Below are 17,525 nucleotides of genomic sequence, written 5' to 3'. Positions count from 1 at the left end.
GGCTGTGTATTACTGCCTATCCCAAAGGGGCTCCCAGATGCTCTCTGCTCTCGCCAAGCTCCTGCCAGGCTCCAGCAAGTTTGGTGCATTTCCTTAGCAGGGCTACTGATAACTTCAATTATTGGTGATCCTGAAAATACATTATATAAATATATAATACATAGTACATGGACATTTCAAAATAAAACAAAAAGTGTAAATATTGAACTTGTCAAAGTCTGGCTGGAGGAGCAGCACCATCAGAAGGGAGTGCACTGATGTCCAGTGCCTCAGCCCAGGGGTCAGCTGATAAAATCCAGCCTGGAGGGGGGGTGGCAGTAAATAGCCTTATCCAATCCATCACAGGCCTGGCACAGCTCCAGGGCACAATGAAGGATATTCTCTGAGGTCACAGCAGGGAACCTTAGGTTAAAAAATAACAGCTAAGTGAATACTTCTAATTACGGGATCTGTTGATTTGAGATCAAACCACATCAAAAGGCTGGGGCAGAAGTGCTGAGGCAGCACCAGATGTGGGCACTGACTGTGCTCCTGAGCAGGAGATGGGGTGACACATCCTGCTGAGGAAGGTGACCTGGGGGATGAGTCCCAAGGAGCAGAGCATGGAGGGGAAATCATCTCCAGGGGCTGGGCACGGGGAGCTGCATCCCTGAGGGCAAACAGGGGGACAGGCAGTGACACGGGGCAGGGGGGCTGCTCTGCCACCCTGCCACCCTGGGCTCCTGTCCCGGCCCCAGCACACGCCCATCTGGGCTCCTGCAAGAACAAACCCAGAATCAAAAGCCAGCGTTTTTAATTCCTCATTTCTCCCCTAGCCTTTTCCTTTCCCCCCTTTTTGGCTGCAGGCAGGGTTCCTCCAGCTGGCTGCACAGAGCTGCACGTGCTCCCACCCCAAACAAACACAGCGCTGGCCTGCCAGCCCCAAACACAGCAACTACTAAAAATAATTGTGAACAATCCACCCAGGCCAGCCCAGCCCTTGGCGAGCCCTCGGGATGTGGCTCTGACACCCTCCCCTCCTGCAGCCCCTGCCCAGGACAGGCCGGGGGTCCCTGCTGGGGTCCCGGGGGCTCCTGCTGCCCCTCGGCCACTGCTCTCTGCTGGGTTTGCTCAGCATAATGGGGCTGAAACAGCTCAAAGCTCTCGGGCTAAATATATCCCCGTTGCTGGGGAAATAAATAATAAACAGCAGCGTGATGGGGATGTCATTGGCTCTGCTTGGGCTGGGGCTGCAGCGCTCCGGGTACCACACAGGGCAACAGAACTCAGCAAAAACTCAGCAAAACCAACAACAAGAGTGGCTGAAAAAAATTCCCAGTCAAACCCAAACGTGGCAAAAAATAACCAGCAGTAAAACAGAGGGGAAAGCAGCACGTGCATCTCCCAGGCTCAGAAATATTAATGATAATGGCTGCAGCAAAATTAATGAGCTTTAAAAAGGAACAAAACATCTCCAGGATCTCTGGAGTGGGAAGGGAGGGCAGCTGGGCATGGGGCAGATGGGGCTGTCCCACCCCTGTCCTCTCACCCATGGGGCAGCAGAGGTGGCACTGTCCCAGCCTGGTGTCACCGAGGTGTCACTGCAGTGCCAGCGCGGCTGGGCTGGCTGAGGCACCCGGGCACAACGAGATGGTTTGCTCAAGGGCTGGGGCAGCCCTGGGAAAAGCTCCCTGCTGGCTGCCAGGACAGCAGGGACACGGTGCCATGGGCTGGAAGTGAGCACTGGAGAGGGGCTTTGGACAAGGATGGAGGGACAGCACACAGGGAATGGCTCCCAGTGCCAGAGGGCAGGGATGGATGGGAGATTGGGAACTGGGAATTGTTCCCTGGCAGGGTGGGCAGCCCTGGCACAGGTGCCCAGAGCAGCTGGGGCTGCCCCTGGATCCCTGGCAGTGCCCAAGGCCAGGCTGGACACTGGGGCTGGGAGCAGCCTAGAACAGTGGGAGGTGTCCCTGGGGCAGTGGGAGGTGTCCCTGCCATGGCAGGGTGGCACTGGATGGGCTCTAAGCCCTTTCCAGCCCTTTCCAGCCAGGCAGATGCTCACCCCAGTGGTACCTTCACTGCCAGCCACGTTCCAGCCCATCTGGGGCTCATCCCCAGGGCTCTCCCATCCCCTGTCCCTCCTGCTCTGCTCTTCACCCACAGCTGGCTGTGAGAGAAAACTCTGAGCAATCTGCAGATATTGAATTATCTGATTGCAGGGCAGGGCAGGCCTGGGGGAGCAGCTGATGGGGCTGTGGGGGGCTCCCAGAGGGATGGGGACACGGCAGGGACACAGAAATCCCCCTGTGGAGATGGGATTGCTCCAACTGCCCCCAGCCCCAGCTCCAGCCCCTGCTCTGCCATCCCCACCTAATCCAAGCCAGGCTGGTCTCCGGGGCACCCGGCTCCTGCAGATTTTTCCCTTCCTGCGTGCGTCAGTGAGTTTAGAGCCCAGGTGTGATTTTCTAGACCCTTTTGTCTGAGGTTTAGAAGCAGAATGAGCTTCATTAGCAGGAGGGAGGATTTACAATAAGTAATAGGTAGGTGCTACCTTGTGAGCTGTCAGCCTCGTGCTAAATTACCTGCAAACAATCAGCTCCTCACCCAGAGAACAGAGCTTTAAACAGCTATTTCTCTAAAACCTCTGCTTTTAATCGTTATTTCCCAAAAGCTGAAAATCTGAATTAGCAAATGTACAAACTATAACTGCTTTGAGGTTTCTGGCTCGTTAGGAGTATTAAAGCACCACACACTCACTAACACATCTGTCCAGCCCCGGGCTCTGGCTCTGTGCAGGTGATTTCCCCTTCAGCTGCCCCAGATCCATCCTGTGCTCCACTGGGGCCATGAACCAGGGCTGTGGCCTCTTCTCCAGGACACCAGGACAGGACAGGAGGAGATGGCCTGCAGCATCCCAGCCAACCCCAGTCCAACTGCAAACCCAACCCAACTAATCCAACCACAACCCAACACTGAACCCAACCCAGCTAATCCAACCACAACCCAACACTGAACCCAACACCCAACCCAACCCAACTAATCCAACCACAACCCAACACTGAACCCAGCCCACACCCAACTCAACCCAACTAATCCAACAACCCAACACACTCCCAGACCAAACCCAAATCCAGCCATATCCAAACACGAAACCCAGCCCAACCCAATGCCAAACCCAGCTCAAACCCAAATCCAGCCCAGCCCAACACCAAACCCAGCTCAAAACCAAACCCAGCCCAGCCCAATTAATCCAAATGCCACCAAACCCAACCCAAACTCACAGCGTGTTTGTGGAGCATCAGCCATTGATGTGGAACAGGGCAGGGCTGCACCAAGAGACCCTTCTGAGGTCAGCTCCCACAGCCATCACTGCACCATCTCTTTTTTTTGATTGACCAGGGGCCTCGGGAGAGGCTCTGCTCACTGGCAATGTCACCACCTAGCTTTCATTTCATTTTTACTGGCGAGTTTAATATTAACCATCAAATGCTGTGTCAGGCTGGTTTAAAAAAATATTTCCTACCTTTAATTTCTCTTGGAATAAACCAGTGTTTACTACAGTATTAAAGCTGGCCCAAAATGGGAACATTTAGTAAGCGTTCCAGACAAGTTTTTCTTTTTGGAAAATTTTAATTAAAAAAAAATATTCCACTGGCTCTCCTGTAAGAGCAATAACTTCTGCCTCGGTTTGATTTCCTTTCCTCCAGGAGACATCTCGTAAATACATGTGTGTGGGACTTTTGTTCCCAGAAACTCTCTAGGTAGCACATCCAAGAGCTCCCAAGTGCCTCTGAAAAGGAATTTACTCTGGTCTCAGAGTAACTGGAGTATCCAAGGAGCCGAAGGGGGACCCGCATGGAAAGGTTTTGTGGGGACACGGCGGGAGCAGCGTGGTGCTGCTGCTCACACTGCATTGCTAAGCAGGTCCCCAAATGCCCTGTCCCCAGACAATGCCCAAGTAACAGAGGGCTCCTGGCAGGTTTGCAGGTCCCATTCCTCCCCAGCACCCGCTGTGCTCCAGCAGCACCCCAGGAAGGCAGGAGGAGCACAGGACAGCCACAAACACAAACAGCCCTGACAGAGGAGGTATTAAGGGGTTTTTAAATCCCTTCCATGCCCTCCCCATCCCTGCCCCAGCCCCAGGAGGGGCTCTCACACAGCCCCAGCTCCAGCAGCAGCCACAGAGCGATGCTGGGGCTGGATAAAGCCTGGCCTCAGCCCAAGCCAAGGCTGGATGCAGCCCAGCCCCTTCTGATGCCAGGGCTGGATAAAGCCTGGCCTCATCCTTGGCCTCAGGAAAGCCAAGAAACAGCACAGAAGTTGGCTATAAAACCCAAGGATGGAGATGGACCAGCAGCGTGCTGGGGAAACTCCGGATTTCATCCCTACAAACCCTGGCCCTCTTCATCCAACACCTCAGAGTAGAGACCACGAGGCAGGGTGGGGACCTCACCCCTGCCCAAACCAGCCCGTGAGGGGTCCAGAGTGCTCCCCAAGGGGTCAGAGTGCCATGGAGAGGGGGTGATCCCATGGGAATGAGCTGTGCCACCCACCCTGGAAAGCAGGAAAAAAATTATTGCCTTTTCACTCTTTTCTTCCCCAAGACAAAAGCCCAGGAAGTTTAATTACTGAGGACAAAAACTTGAAGAGGGCTGAAATTTCAGCTCTTCTCTCTAAGTGACACCAGGGAGGGAAGGAGCAGCAGCTCCAGGCTGGGGTCGGGGGCTTTGGAGCCTCTTGGTGACCAGCTTCAAATGTCCTTTGCTTCTCTCCTTACAGCTCTTCTAAAAATATCAAATATAGATATTTTCCTCATAATATTTTAAGATACTCTATTTATACATTAATCCTTTCAAAAATAAAAAGTGACACATAGAGCAATTCAGTCACTCAGAGTCTTTAAAACTGTTACAAAAGCCACGACGCCCATCCCCAGTGCCACGGCCTGGGGCTTGAGACTTCCTTGTTATAAAATACGATTCCAGCTCTCAAAATCCCGGCTCTGCAGCCAGACAGGGCTCTGCCCCCACCCTCCCCCTTCAGAACCACCTGGAACCATGAGGGGTTTGCCTGCCCTGCCAGCCCTGTGGCGTGTCCATGGGGGCAGGAGCCGGGCTGGGGCAGCCCAGGGGCTCCTCCTGGCTCTCCACAGCCCCACCTTGGCCACAGCAGCAGCAAACGGCCCTCGAGGGTGGAAATAATTCACCTGGCACAACCAGCACTGCACAGACTTGGCACGGACGAGCTGCAAGCAAGGGGAGGCCTGGAAAGCAACGCTGGAGAGGGGCAGAGGCAGCTCCAGCAGGGCCTGGTGGGAGCACGGCTGTGTCTGTACAGAGGGATTTGGGAAGGGAGGCACAGACAGCCCAGCAACAGCAGTGGGGTTTGCCTGGGGCTGGCTAGCAGGAGGGCAGCACGGCCTGCTCCCCTCGCACACACCCAGGGCACCCACAACACCCAGATCCTGGAAATAAAAAAGCACAGTTTGAGGGGTTTGGTCCAGAACATCCTCTCTCCACGGAGCAGGAGCCTGCTGAGCCCTGGCAGCCCCGGGGCCTGCAGAGCCCACCCGGGGCTCGCCCTCGCCCGCAAGAGCCAGAGTGCAGTGCCACGGGGAGGGGACAGAGCCAGGGCCACCACGGGGCTCAGCCCCCAGCCTTCCCCTGCCCCACACCTCGGGGTGCTCCCCAGAGCTGTGCTGGGGCAGCAGGAAGCACAGGGAGCACAGCACTCTCCTGGGTGGGACCCTGGGGGCTCCGTGCCAGCCGGGGAATGTCCCCCTGCAGGGAACCCCCCGGGCATTCCCAGCCTGCAGCTCGGCCCCTCGGCTGTCCCTTGGCTGGTTTTCCATCGCTGGGCTCGAAGCACCCCCAGTGGGGCTGGGGGAGTCTCTGCACGTCCCCAGGAGCATCCCTGCAGCCCAGCAGGAGGAGCGGCGACGTCTGATGCACACAAACATCCAGCAGCGGGCACAGGGGTGTCCCCACCCGGTCACACGGTGGCACAGGGGCCTGCAGGACTCGCCATGGATACCATGGAATGCTCAGCAGTGGCTCTGTGCACCCCACAGTTATAGGAACTCCACGTAGTTCTCGGGGATCAGTCCTGTCTTGCCGTTGAGGGTCCCCTCCAGCCAGCCGGGCTCCTGGGATGGGTGAACTGCAGAGACAGGGCAAGGGCAGGGCACACCTGTAACCTTTTTACCCTTTTTAAGAAAGGGAACTAACAGAGTTAAAGGTGATCTTCAAGGTCCCTTCTGACCCAAACCATGCCATGATTGTGTGAACACACAAGGGGCTCTGTCCCTGCCTGCTCCCCGTGGGACTCCTTGGCCTTTCCTTGCCCAAGTGAGCTGCAGCCTCCAAATACTCCCTGGGGCTGCTGGACTGAGGGGAGTGGAGCATTTGGGATAAAAACAGGGCTCAAAACTTCCTCCTGTTGAGCTAAGATCCCTTGGAAGTTGGAGAGAGCGTGGTTAGCTCCATCACAGGGTAAGTGCACATCCCGCCTTGGCCTGGGCCCAGGCTGGGAGGGAAATTGCATTAGGGAACAATCCCAGCGGGAAAGCAAACCCTGCAACCTGACTGTGTGCAACCAGAAACCTGATCAGTCCTCAAAAGCCTTTCTTTATTCAATCAGCTCCCAAAAATTTGCTGATTTTGCAGGAGGCAGGCCAGGGTTACGCCTGCAGGAGAGGAACATCCCCCTCCCACAGTCATGGTGCTCCAGAGCTCCTGCAGCTCTGCAGGTCTGCCCTCACCCCCTCACTCGTGTCTGGGCCAGTGGGACTGCAGCTCTCAAGGTGCCACTGTGCCCACGTGGGTGCTGCTCCCAGTGGGCAGCAGCAGCCCCAAACCCCAGCTGGATCAGCCACGTGCAGCCTCACAGAAACCCAAACCTGGCTCCAGGTACTGCCAAGACCCCTTGGCTGGGGTGTGTAAAGGCCCTGGATCACAGCAAGGCTCCCAGCAAGGCAGGCTGGTCCTACCTCACAGCCCCCAGCCAACGTGAAGCCCGGCTGTGCTGCTGAGTGACTGGAACACGCTGTGTACTTTTTCCCTTGAATAATCCATTGATTTTTATCAGCAAACATAATGTATTTAATTCAAACTTGTTCCCCTCCTGGCTGCTCCGATTCCCACGGGCCCTCAGAGGGGAGACCATGTTTATTTATAAGATGACTATGGAGCTGCTTCGGAGAAGGATTGTCTTTAATTCACATGTATTCATCCTCCTCCCCTTTCTGCTGCATTCGCCTCCATATCCCAGGGCAAAAACAGTGCATGTGGTAGCAGCTTCCCAAATGACAATGCTTAACATTTGAAAGCCAAGAATGACTTGGAAAGTAGTAAAAAGTCTTTTGGTTACGCTGGGATTATGACTAAGCCAGAGCTGCTCAGCTCCGTGGGGCACAAACTCCTGGTGCAGCAAGCACCAAACCCGTGCTCACCAGGGGGGTCTGAGCGAGCAAAGCCCCCCGCTCCAGCGCTCGGATCCACAGGGAAAAAGCACACGTGGCTTTCCCATCTCCTGCACAAAGCATTCCAGCAGCCCCCGGAGCACCTCTGGTGCTGATATCCGGGATCTAATCTGCCCTGCATGAACAGCTCTGGGAATGGCAGAGGCCGGGCAGGCACAGCCCACCAGGGCCTGCCCTGAGCTCACAGGAGGGTGTGCAGGCCAGGGGTGTGCAGGGACAGGGACAGGGATGGGGACAGGACAGGGACAGGGATGGGGACAGGACAGGGACGGGGACAGGGAGAGGGACAGAGAGAGGGACAGGGAAAGGGACAGGGGCAGGATCAGGAGCAGGGAGAGGGACAGGGGTGTGCAGGGACAGGGACAGGGGCAGGCACAGGGACAGGACAGGAGCAGGGACACGGAACGGGAGCAGGGGCAGGGACAGGGACAGGCACAGGGGCAGGGCAGGCTGCAGCACACGGCCGTGCCCGGGGAGCAGCACTCACCGTTGTCGAAGACGGTGCCGGCCGTGAAGGAGAGCTCGGAGTCGTGCTCGGCTTTGCAGGCGTAGAGAGCGCGGGCCTTGCGCAGGGGGGAGCTGCAAGAGAGGGCACGGGCACCGTGGGCACGGGGACAGCCACGCTGTGGGCACAGGGACAGCCACAAACCATGGGCACAGGGCACCATGGGCATGGAGACACACACACCATGGGCACAGGGCACAGTGGGCACAGGGACACAAACACCATGGGCACAGGGCACAGGGACAGCCACACACTGTGGGTAAGGGGCACAGTAGGCACAGGGACACACACACCATGGGCACAGAGCACTGTGGGCACAGGGCACCATGGGCACAGGTACAGCCACACACCATGGGCATAGGGACACACACACTGTGGGCACAGAGACACACACACCATGGGCACAGGTCACCGTGGGATGGGGACACAAACACCATGGGCACAGGGCACAGTGGGCAAAGGGACACAAACACCATGGGCACAAGGACACACACACCATGGGCACAGGGACAGCCACAGACTGTGGGCACAGGGACACACACACCATAGGCACAGGGCACAGTGGGCACAGGGACACACACACCATGGGCACAGGGACACACACACCGTGGGCACAGGGACACACACACCCACCACAGCCCTCACAGTGCCACTCTGCTGGGTTGCTGCTCTGCTGGCACCTCGGATACCCTGCCCCGAGGGAGGGAGACACCAGCAGAGGCTGAAGGCTCTCAGGGATGAGCCACGTTTCACCCCAGTGCAAAGCCCAGTCTGAGCCCAGCTGGACTGGAGCCCACACTGGTGCCCAAACAGCACCAGCCCAAGCCAGGGGTGCCCTCAGCTCCTCTAGGCTGGAGTGTTCTGTGTCTGAGGGGCCACCACTGCCCAGAGGCTGGCACAGAGCAAAGGTGGCAGCAGGTGCTGGCAGGGACCCACTGCCCTGGCCCCTCTGCCAAACCCATCCAAGTGCAGCTGCAGCCACAAGGAGAATTTCACAAGGAAGAATTAGCACTTGGGGAAGGTTATTTCAAAACAGAAAGACAAGCAGGTCTGTGAAGAATTTGCTGCACTTCTTTAGAGCCTGTACCTGAAGGTAAAAAAGATTTAAAAGCCATTAGATTTTGCTGGAAGTGTCAGCATGCCCACGCTGCAGGGGAGGGAATTGGAGCAGGGAGAGCCAGGAATGGAGCAAACTGCTGGCAGAGAGCAGAAAATGAGGGACCTCAGGGCTGCTGAGGCACAGCACAGGCACACAGAGCTGTCCCTGCACCTGGAATCCCCACCCATCCTTCCCAGCTTTGGGCTGGAGGAAAGCTGGGGCACTGCCAGGTTGCAGTGCCAGTGCCAGTGCCAGTGCCAGTGGCAGCCCAGCCAGGCCCTGGCCATTGGGGCAGCCAGACACATCCAGCACTGCTGCTCAGCTGTGACATGGCCAAGGGAAGCGTGGAGTGCCCCAGGAGCTGCTGGGGTGTCACCGTTCTCACATCAGTGGTTTTACCAATTTTTATCTTTCCAAGACTTGAAGTTCCCCTGAGTTCTTCGGGTGAGCCCAGGGAGGCAGCAAGGTTCATGGCAAGAGCAGCTGCCCTTCACACCAAACTCCAAGCCCGGGAGCTGGGAATGGCTTTGGCTTTGCAGCAAAGAGAGCCCCAAAATGAGATCTCTCTTCTCCAAATTCCAGCTGCCTGACACGAGCAGCTCCCAAACACTCAAAAACCAGGATGGGCAAACAATCCTCCCACTCCAGAGGGTCCTTCACTGCGGGAGGCACCGCTCATGTGGAGTGCTTGAGACCACCAGGCGGAAAACAAAAGGGATTTCCAGGCTCACGGTGCACTCAGGGCATGATGGCATCACTGGTGCCAAGGGCACGGGACCCCGGGCAGTGCCTGCTCTGGTGCCAGGCACCCCAGGGCACAGGGGGACCCTAGGGGCTGGCACACAGCTCCCAGACCTGCTGGGAATCCTGTCCTGTTCATCTGCAGCTTCCAGGAAGGGTTTGCCCCAGCGATGCCCAAGGACCTTTAGCCTGGGAGCAGCCTGTGCTACCCAGTGCCCATCACCCTCCTGGGATCCCAGACGAGGCCGTGGCCACAAAACCAGGGGTGGCAGAGCCTTCCAAAGGCTCTGTACTCCTTGCAGTACACTTCTTACCTGTTGCAGAGCAGGGCCAGCACAGCAGTGAGCTGAGCTGAGCCCACAGTGACACCGAGCACAGCTCCTGCTCCCCTCTCCCTCACCTGGGGCTGCAGGCTCCAGCCTGGCTCGGGGTGTTCCAAGGGGCTCTCCTGGGCCAGGAGGCTTTGGAAGCTCCCCCCTTGCTGAGTGCACACAGCTGCGTGGGGAGGGTCCAAGCAGGATGCCAAGGGAAAGGGAAGTGAAGTGGGGGAAACCGGGGAAACTCAACAGAAATAGGAAAAAGCAACAAAAAGCCAAGCGAATCGTGCCACAGACCTGATGGGGGATGAGTCGCTGGACGTAGAGGAGGTGGGCATAGGACTTGATGGCGCAGAGAACATGGGCCAGGACGGTGACAGGGGTGACGTTGGGCTTGGATTCTGAGGGCTGCAAGACATAACCAGAGACCTTATCAAGGTGCAAGCACAGCAACAAACAGCAACCCAGAGACACACGGACGGCAGCCCACGACAGCGAGCGCCCTGGGAGCATCCCCAGCGGGAGACACAGCTGCAGGATGAAGGGCCAAGGCCTTGGCAAGTGCTTCAAGGCTGGGTCTGCATTTGTCTGGACAACAAGAGCTGGATCTTCCAGTTAAACCCCACTGCATTGCCCCGACCTGGCACCCCGTGTGCCACTTACCTGCCTGTGCTTCCCAGAGCTCCCAAAAGAGCTGCTGGAACTCTGGATGTTAATGGTGCCTGCGAGCAGCCTCCACCCCCTGTCTGTCACTTGTGGTGCTCATACATTCAGTGCATAAAACGTCATTGATTTTGTTTTCCATGTTTTACTTCCCTTTTCCCCCTCGTGCTGATTCCTGAAGCCACAGCTGTCAACTGGAGCTGAATCGAGTTACTGAACTGGTAATTGCATACAGAAGTTTTTGGGTCCTTCCAAAGTGTTTGATTCAGGTCACTCTCAAGTTCACCAAAAAGCAAGTATTGTACCAACATACCAGCTTGGTTAATTTACTGCTTCTCTGCTTAGCACTCATTGGCATTCCCTATCCAATTCAGATTAGAAACTCCATCCCTGATAAAACACCAGAAATCTCTCCACACTGCAAATGCCTCTGTAAAAACAAGAAGTTTTGTAAAAGCATCATGACTTATGTTTTCTCTTTGAGAGAAGAACAGTGCCACTGATCAGTACCTCAATGTGATGAGGTGGGGACAGGGCACAACCCCCAGATGTCCCCATCCCTCAGCTGGGAGCTCCTGGGGTGGAGGGAAGGGATTCAGGGAATGGTGGCTCCAGAGCATGTGGGGAACCTCAGCCCTGCAGGAGCTCAGACCAACGTTTAACCTTCCCAGTGTCCCCTGGCTGCCACCACGGGGGGATATTTATGACATGGATGCTTTCCCCTTGGAAATTGGACCATCTCTGCCTAAGGCCAAACTCTTGGCTGGGCTCCTTGCAGGAGCTGTGTCACTGGATTCAACAGACACTGATTAATTCCCTCTGAAATTACAGGCAACACCTTTATTGTGTCAGAAGATTACACAGATAGAGAAATGGATACAGCAGTGAGTGCAGCATGACTTCACCAGAGGCTGGAAAACAGGGAATGCTGTCAGGCAGGCATTCAACGAGATCCTCAACATGTTCTGCTAATAATCATCACTATTTAAACACAATCCTTTAGCATTTCTATCATCAGAACTGTCCATCTTATGAAAAATGAGTTTTTCTTGGTCTTTACCAAACCTGACAGCCATTGGTACTTACCAGATACTCCTTCTATTCCCACCCCAAACAGGGTGTTACCAAGGTCACCAAGTCACCCCATACTGCCAAAATTAACCCTTTAAGCACCAGTTCTTTCAAAGAGATGGCCTAGCAGTTCCCTTCCCCAAGAGGAGCCTGGCCAAGGTGGGACTTGGAGGGGCAAGGACCTGGTGACCAAAATGTGCTGAGCCTGTCCTGCTGAGAGTGACCACAACACCCAGCAGCCCTCCCAGCACTGTGCCTGCAGGCTCGAGTGCAAGAGGCCATGGCACTGCTGTGCCAGCCTGGGATGGGCACTGGGACGTGGCACTGCTGTGCCAGTGTGGGATGGGCACTGGGACATGGCACTGGGGATGGGCACTGGGACATGGCACTGCTGTGCCAGTGAGGGATGGCCACCATGTCTGCCCACTGCTGTGCCAGCCTGGGATGGGCACTGGGACATGGCACTGCTGTGCCAGTGTGGGATGGGCACTGGGACATGGCACTGGGGATGGGCACTGGGACATGGCACTGGTGTGCCAGCCTGGGATGGGCACTGGAACATGGAATTGCTGTGCCAGTGTGGGATGGCCACCATGTCTGATACCAGCCCTGGTCCTCTCCATGCACAAAGGAAGGACAATCCCGTGCCACAGGGCTCCAGGACTGGAATTGCTGCTGCACTTTTGGAGATGCAGTCATGGCAGAAGAATGCAGCTCCCATTTCTCCTCAAGGCGCTGGCATCGCTCCAGACCCGCGCGCCCGCTCCGTGCCTGGCAGCAGGGAATGCACCCAGCAGGATCCCACAGTTACCAGGAAAAAAAGCCTGAAAGAACCAACACTCGGGCCAGCCTCTGCCTAAGAAGTTATCCCTAATTTGGAGCAGGGTTTTGGTGCCTTTGATCCTGATCACAGAAACACTCTGTGCCCAGCAAGCCACGGAGAGAGCGGTCACTGATCACAGCACGTGCACTGGGGTGGGCAGAGCACCCCGTGCCCATCAGGTGCTCACAGAGGAGATGAACACGGTCCTACGGTGACTGAGCTGCTCTGCAAGTCCTTCCAGAACATTTCCTCAAGAAGAGCCCATGGATAGCTCAGTGAGCTGCTGCCCAGCACCGACAGACCTGGGGGATGCTGGCTATGAAGGGTTCACCTCCCTCCCATGAAATACAGGTATTTATTTCCAAGCTGCTGTTGAGTTTCACCTTCCTGAGCTTATGTGACTGGCAGACCCAAGTCCTGCCTCGCTGGAGATGTCAGTGCACATGAGGGAATGGGCTATCCCGAGGTCTCTGGCGTTTTGAGAACAGTTTTCTTGTAGGGTCCAATTTCCTTTGTTTCTCACAAAAAGAGCAGAGATGGTGAGAGGCTGCAGGGAAGTTCTGGCAGCTGCCTGCAGGCAGCAAATGTCAGCTGGACTTTTTTTTCCTTTTCTTCTTACTCAGGAGGGCTTTGCGAGGGGCTCTTCCTGTTGGGTGCACAGTGGAAACAAAACAGAGAAAAGTGCTAAGAACCAAAACCATCAGAAGCAGGAAACAAAGACGTGGCTCAAATTAGAGTCTTCCAAGGTGAGAATGGACCTTTCCCCAGCAGAAGCAGCTGGGGGCACTCCACAAGTCCGTAGCCCAAGGCATCCTGAGGCTCTTGCCCTTCCTGCTGGTCCGACTGCCCCTCGGGAGCAGTGGCTGAGATCCCACAGGGAGGGAGCACGGCTGGGCACGGGCAGGGCAGGGAGGGCACTGAGCCACAGCACCTGCAGGGGCACCTGCACCTCCCACTCCATGTGTCCCTCTGGCAATCCCACTCTTCCAGCCAACACAGTACTTGGAAATGAATGTAGGAGCTAAATCCTCCTCCCTGCTTCCCGTGCTGGCCGTACACGCTGCCTTTCCCAGGCAGATGTTTAGTTTGCTGCCCAAACACGTGGAAAAAAGCAGCAACTCTTGTTTCAAGACTCTGCTGGAGTTGCTGGAGATTTAAAAAAAAAAAAAATTGTGCTCCCTTCTCCTAACCTGCCTGTTTCATTCGTGCCCCTCCACCCAGGCTGCCTCGAGCTCAGGCCCCGGGCGTGTGCAGCTCTCAGAGCCCCTCTCAGCAGGTCTCCAGACAACTTCTGCTGCTTTCATCTCCTGGCCGAGAGGACATCGGCTCCACTTCAAACATGTTTACAACTTGTTTATTTTTGTGGAACTCGGGGCTATTTCTGCCACAGAACATCTCAGAGCTACGGACGGGCAGAGCCCACTGATGCATTCCAGCCCTTTCATGAAATCACCTCAGGAATAAACAACAATATTCCCATTCTGACATGATCAGTACCTGACTGCAGAAAAACACATCAAGGACCACCCAGCCCTTTGCTCCCTGATCTATTCCTATAGAACAAAGCTGCAGAACATAAGGTTCTCCTCAAAGGTAACAAGAAAAAAGAAAATTACAGCTTTATGTAATGCCAGAGCACTTCAGCTCTGCTGAAACAAGGACAAGACTGCAGCTCACCAGCAGCCATGGCTCTGTTGCCTAAATGAAATGGAAGACAGCCTGGCTTTGGGAAGTTCTTGGAGCTCAAGCAGTGCAGCAGGTCCTAGCAAAGCTTGCAGTGATGGAAGCAGCTCCTGGGCACTGGCAGCACCACCCCAGACCTGACCACCAGCTGACAGGGCTTCAGTCAGGCAGGGCTCTTCCTGCTTGGTACTTCAATGCAAGAAAAATGATGTTAAACTCTCTGCAGTGTTAGTCTCTCAGGAGAAATGTTGCTGCATGCTCGCATGGGTGGAAAAAATTTAAAGAAATTAAAGAAATAAGCAGCTGGAATGGCCTCTGATCAGCATCATTTGACAAAACTGGTCCAAAAAATCTCAAATTCTTCAGTGCAGACCTTCCCCACATCTCCATTTACCAGTTCCCCATCTCCATCAGCACAGATTTCAGGATCTTCTTTCCAACAACACGGACGTGTCCCTCTGTAATCCTGATGACACCCAGCACATGGGCTTGTCTTGTCACTTTGCTGCTTGGCTGATTTCCCATGTGTGGGAATATTTCCCTGCTTTAGTCATTTCCTAACCCATCCAGAAGCTTTTCCACTCGAGCAAGAGAGGCAGGATGGGCTGTGGCTGCGGGGAGGAGAGCTGGAGCTGCTGTCCCACTCCCATTGCAGGCGCAGATGGATGGAGCTCCGTGGTGCAGAGGGAGGAGGTGGCAGGTGCAGGATGCTGGCACGGAGCTCAGAGCCTGCTGAGGAGCTGCAGCCAGCGAGGGAGCAAGCAGAGATCAGCAATGGGAGAGCTCTCAGCAGAGCAAGCGCTGCAGGCACGGCGGGAGGGGAGCTGCAGGACCAGCCTGCTGCCAGCACAGGTGTCCTCCTGCCAGGTGAGCTCCAGGTGATGGACCCTGTGACATCCTAACAGGGAACAGCACCTCAGTAACAGCTTGTCTGAACCAGAGAATTACCAGCACCACCAGCTACAGACCCAGCAGGGACTGCCCACACAGTGCCAGCTCTGGGACAGGCAGGGAGATGGGGCAGGGCAGGGAGTGGGGGCAGCCACAGCTCCCAGCCTGGACAGCACCTGGAGCCACAGAATGGCCTGGGGCTGGAAGGGACCTAAAACCCATCCAGTGCCACCCCAACCTGCCACTGTGCCAGGTGCTCCAGCCCTGTCCAGCCTGGCCTTGGGCACTGCCAGGGATCCAGGGGCAGCCCCAGCTGCTCTGGGCACCCTGTGCCAGGGCCTGCCACCCTGCCAGGGAAGGATTTCTTCCCAATATCTCACTCCAGCTTTTGCTCAGCAGCTGCATTTTCTGCTCCATCAATACCCCCTCCCTCCTCCCCTCTGCCCAAAAGGCTCTCAGCAGACTCAAATCAGGCTGGAAGGTTTTATGTTGAACCGAGTGCTTTCAAACTGTGTAAAAGCTCTTAATTATTAATAGAAAAGTTGTAATGTGGCAGCAGGGAGCCAAAGCAGCAGTTTAGGAGGGAAGTGTTGGTAAATCAGGAGCCAGTGTCTTAGTCATGGCTTCTCCATCGTGCCACAGCTTCTAACATGAGATAATGCTGCAAGGCTGGGTGCGTTAGTCACCAACAAATTCTGTTTGCAATTAAGCAGAACTCAACAGCCCTCCAGAAATCTCACTCCTCTCTGGCATTCAATGCACTGCAATCTTACATCCCCCTGAAAAGAAAACTCTCCCATCTGCCACCCCAACAACCATATGGGATCCTTGGAAAATGAAGGAAATTAAAGTCCCTGTGGGATCACAGCTCCCAGCCCAGCTGGGGGGGGAGGTTTGGGAGGATCAAATATTTGAGCTAAACACATCCTGTGCCCACGGTGCTGCTGAGCTGCCTCTGCCAGCCAGGAGCAGCTCAACCCGAGCTGTGTGCCTGAGGGTGACCTCCTTTTGGGAGCCCAGAGCTGCAGGAAGCTGAGGGACACTGAAGGACGCTGTCCTTGCTGCCAGCCACTGCCACCTGCTCCGGGCAGGGCAGCCCTGCCCCTGCCCACAGGAAGCTGAGGGACACTGAAGGACGCTGTCCTTGCTGCCAGCCACTGCCACCTGCCCCGGGCTCTGGTGGTCCAGCCCTGCAGCACCCACCCGTGCTGCCCCACGCCCTGGGAGCCTGCCTCTGGGGCAAAGTGAGGGCATCTGGTCCTCATTTCCCCAGCTGAGCCCTCCTGGGGCTGCCAGAGCTGCAGGAGCCAGGGGGGACACCCCGATGGCCCCGGCAGGAGATGGGGATCCCCTGCTCTGCCCCACTGCTCCCGAGGGGGAAAACAGAGAAACAGTGCCCTGCCACCACCCAAGGAGGGCACAGCTTCAGCAGCTCCCCCAGGAGCTGGCACTGGAGCTCTCCAAAGGAGAGAGGCTCCTTTCACTCTTCAAGCTGTTTCTGGAAAGGACCAGAACAGTTATTCCCCACCGTAAAGAACTCATTCCTGGCTAAGGAATATTCCCAACATAACTTGACAGGAGGCCACTTCCAGGCTCAGATCCTAGCAGAAAACAAAGGCAGTTCCTCTGAGCCTCATTAGCACCACGGGCTCAAACTCTCATTTTTCAGTGTGTAAATCTCCTCCCTGCACGAGGAGCCAGCACTGCCCACGGAGAACACACGCAGTGGGAAAAACAATGGGGACTGCTTGGGCCTGAGAAGCTGATTTAAGAGTAATGGATGAGGAAAGGCACTGCATAATAATTTTCTGCATTTTCCTGTTTTCCCTGATTTTGTTTTGTCCATTTGGCCTTGTGCTCTGCACCATTCTGCAAACACCAGTTACAAGAGCAGATCAGAGCATTTCACTGCAAACCCTGCAGACCACAACACTGACACAATCCAACTTGATCATATTTATCAAAAGAAACACCGTGTTAGTTCTGTTCTTTCTTCTTCCATCTTTTTTTTCACTGAAAACCACCACACTTTGTAATAACATTTTTGCCTCAGCAGCTCTAACCAGCAAACCTCTCCTCCTGCAGTCGCACAGCTGGGAGGTGTGAGCACCACAACCCTCCCACTTTACTGGCCCAGCCTCAATTTCTCTCTCTGCCATCAAGCTGGACATGTAGCCTTGGAGAACCCTTCCCAGTAATCAAATACAGCAAAGATTAATACATTCAATTGACTTTTTTCTGGTTGAGTATTTTTCCACTTCTTTTTCTGC

The 17,525-nt window shown here is 55.5% G+C and overlaps 1 protein-coding gene across 5 annotated transcripts in view; it reads right to left on the bottom strand.

Moving 5' to 3' along the window:
* Nucleotides 1-4,788: 4,788 nt before the first annotated feature.
* The window catches only part of ARHGAP26 (Rho GTPase activating protein 26), a 101,722-nt gene continuing 88,985 nt past the window's right edge, over nucleotides 4,789-17,525 (bottom strand). The window contains exons 22-24 of one of the 5 annotated variants that reach the window (XM_039701157.1): nucleotides 10,422-10,532; nucleotides 7,950-8,041; nucleotides 4,789-6,141 (exon numbers count right to left, since the gene is read on the bottom strand). In XM_039701157.1, the coding sequence (XP_039557091.1) occupies nucleotides 6,053-6,141; nucleotides 7,950-8,041; nucleotides 10,422-10,532 (292 nt within the window). In that variant the 3' untranslated portion in view covers nucleotides 4,789-6,052. Of the gene's footprint in view, nucleotides 6,142-7,949; nucleotides 8,042-10,421; nucleotides 10,533-12,288; nucleotides 13,328-17,525 lie in introns of those variants that run through there. The other 4 variants (XM_039701158.1, XM_039701159.1, XM_039701160.1 and 1 more) reach the window with 4 other exon arrangements.

The sequence above is a fragment of the Passer montanus genome, unplaced genomic scaffold, assembly GCF_014805655.1.
Source record: "Passer montanus isolate IOZ18808 unplaced genomic scaffold, ASM1480565v1 scaffold15, whole genome shotgun sequence".
Lineage (NCBI taxonomy): Eukaryota > Metazoa > Chordata > Aves > Passeriformes > Passeridae > Passer > Passer montanus.
This window is presented reverse-complemented; position numbering and strand designations above follow the sequence as displayed.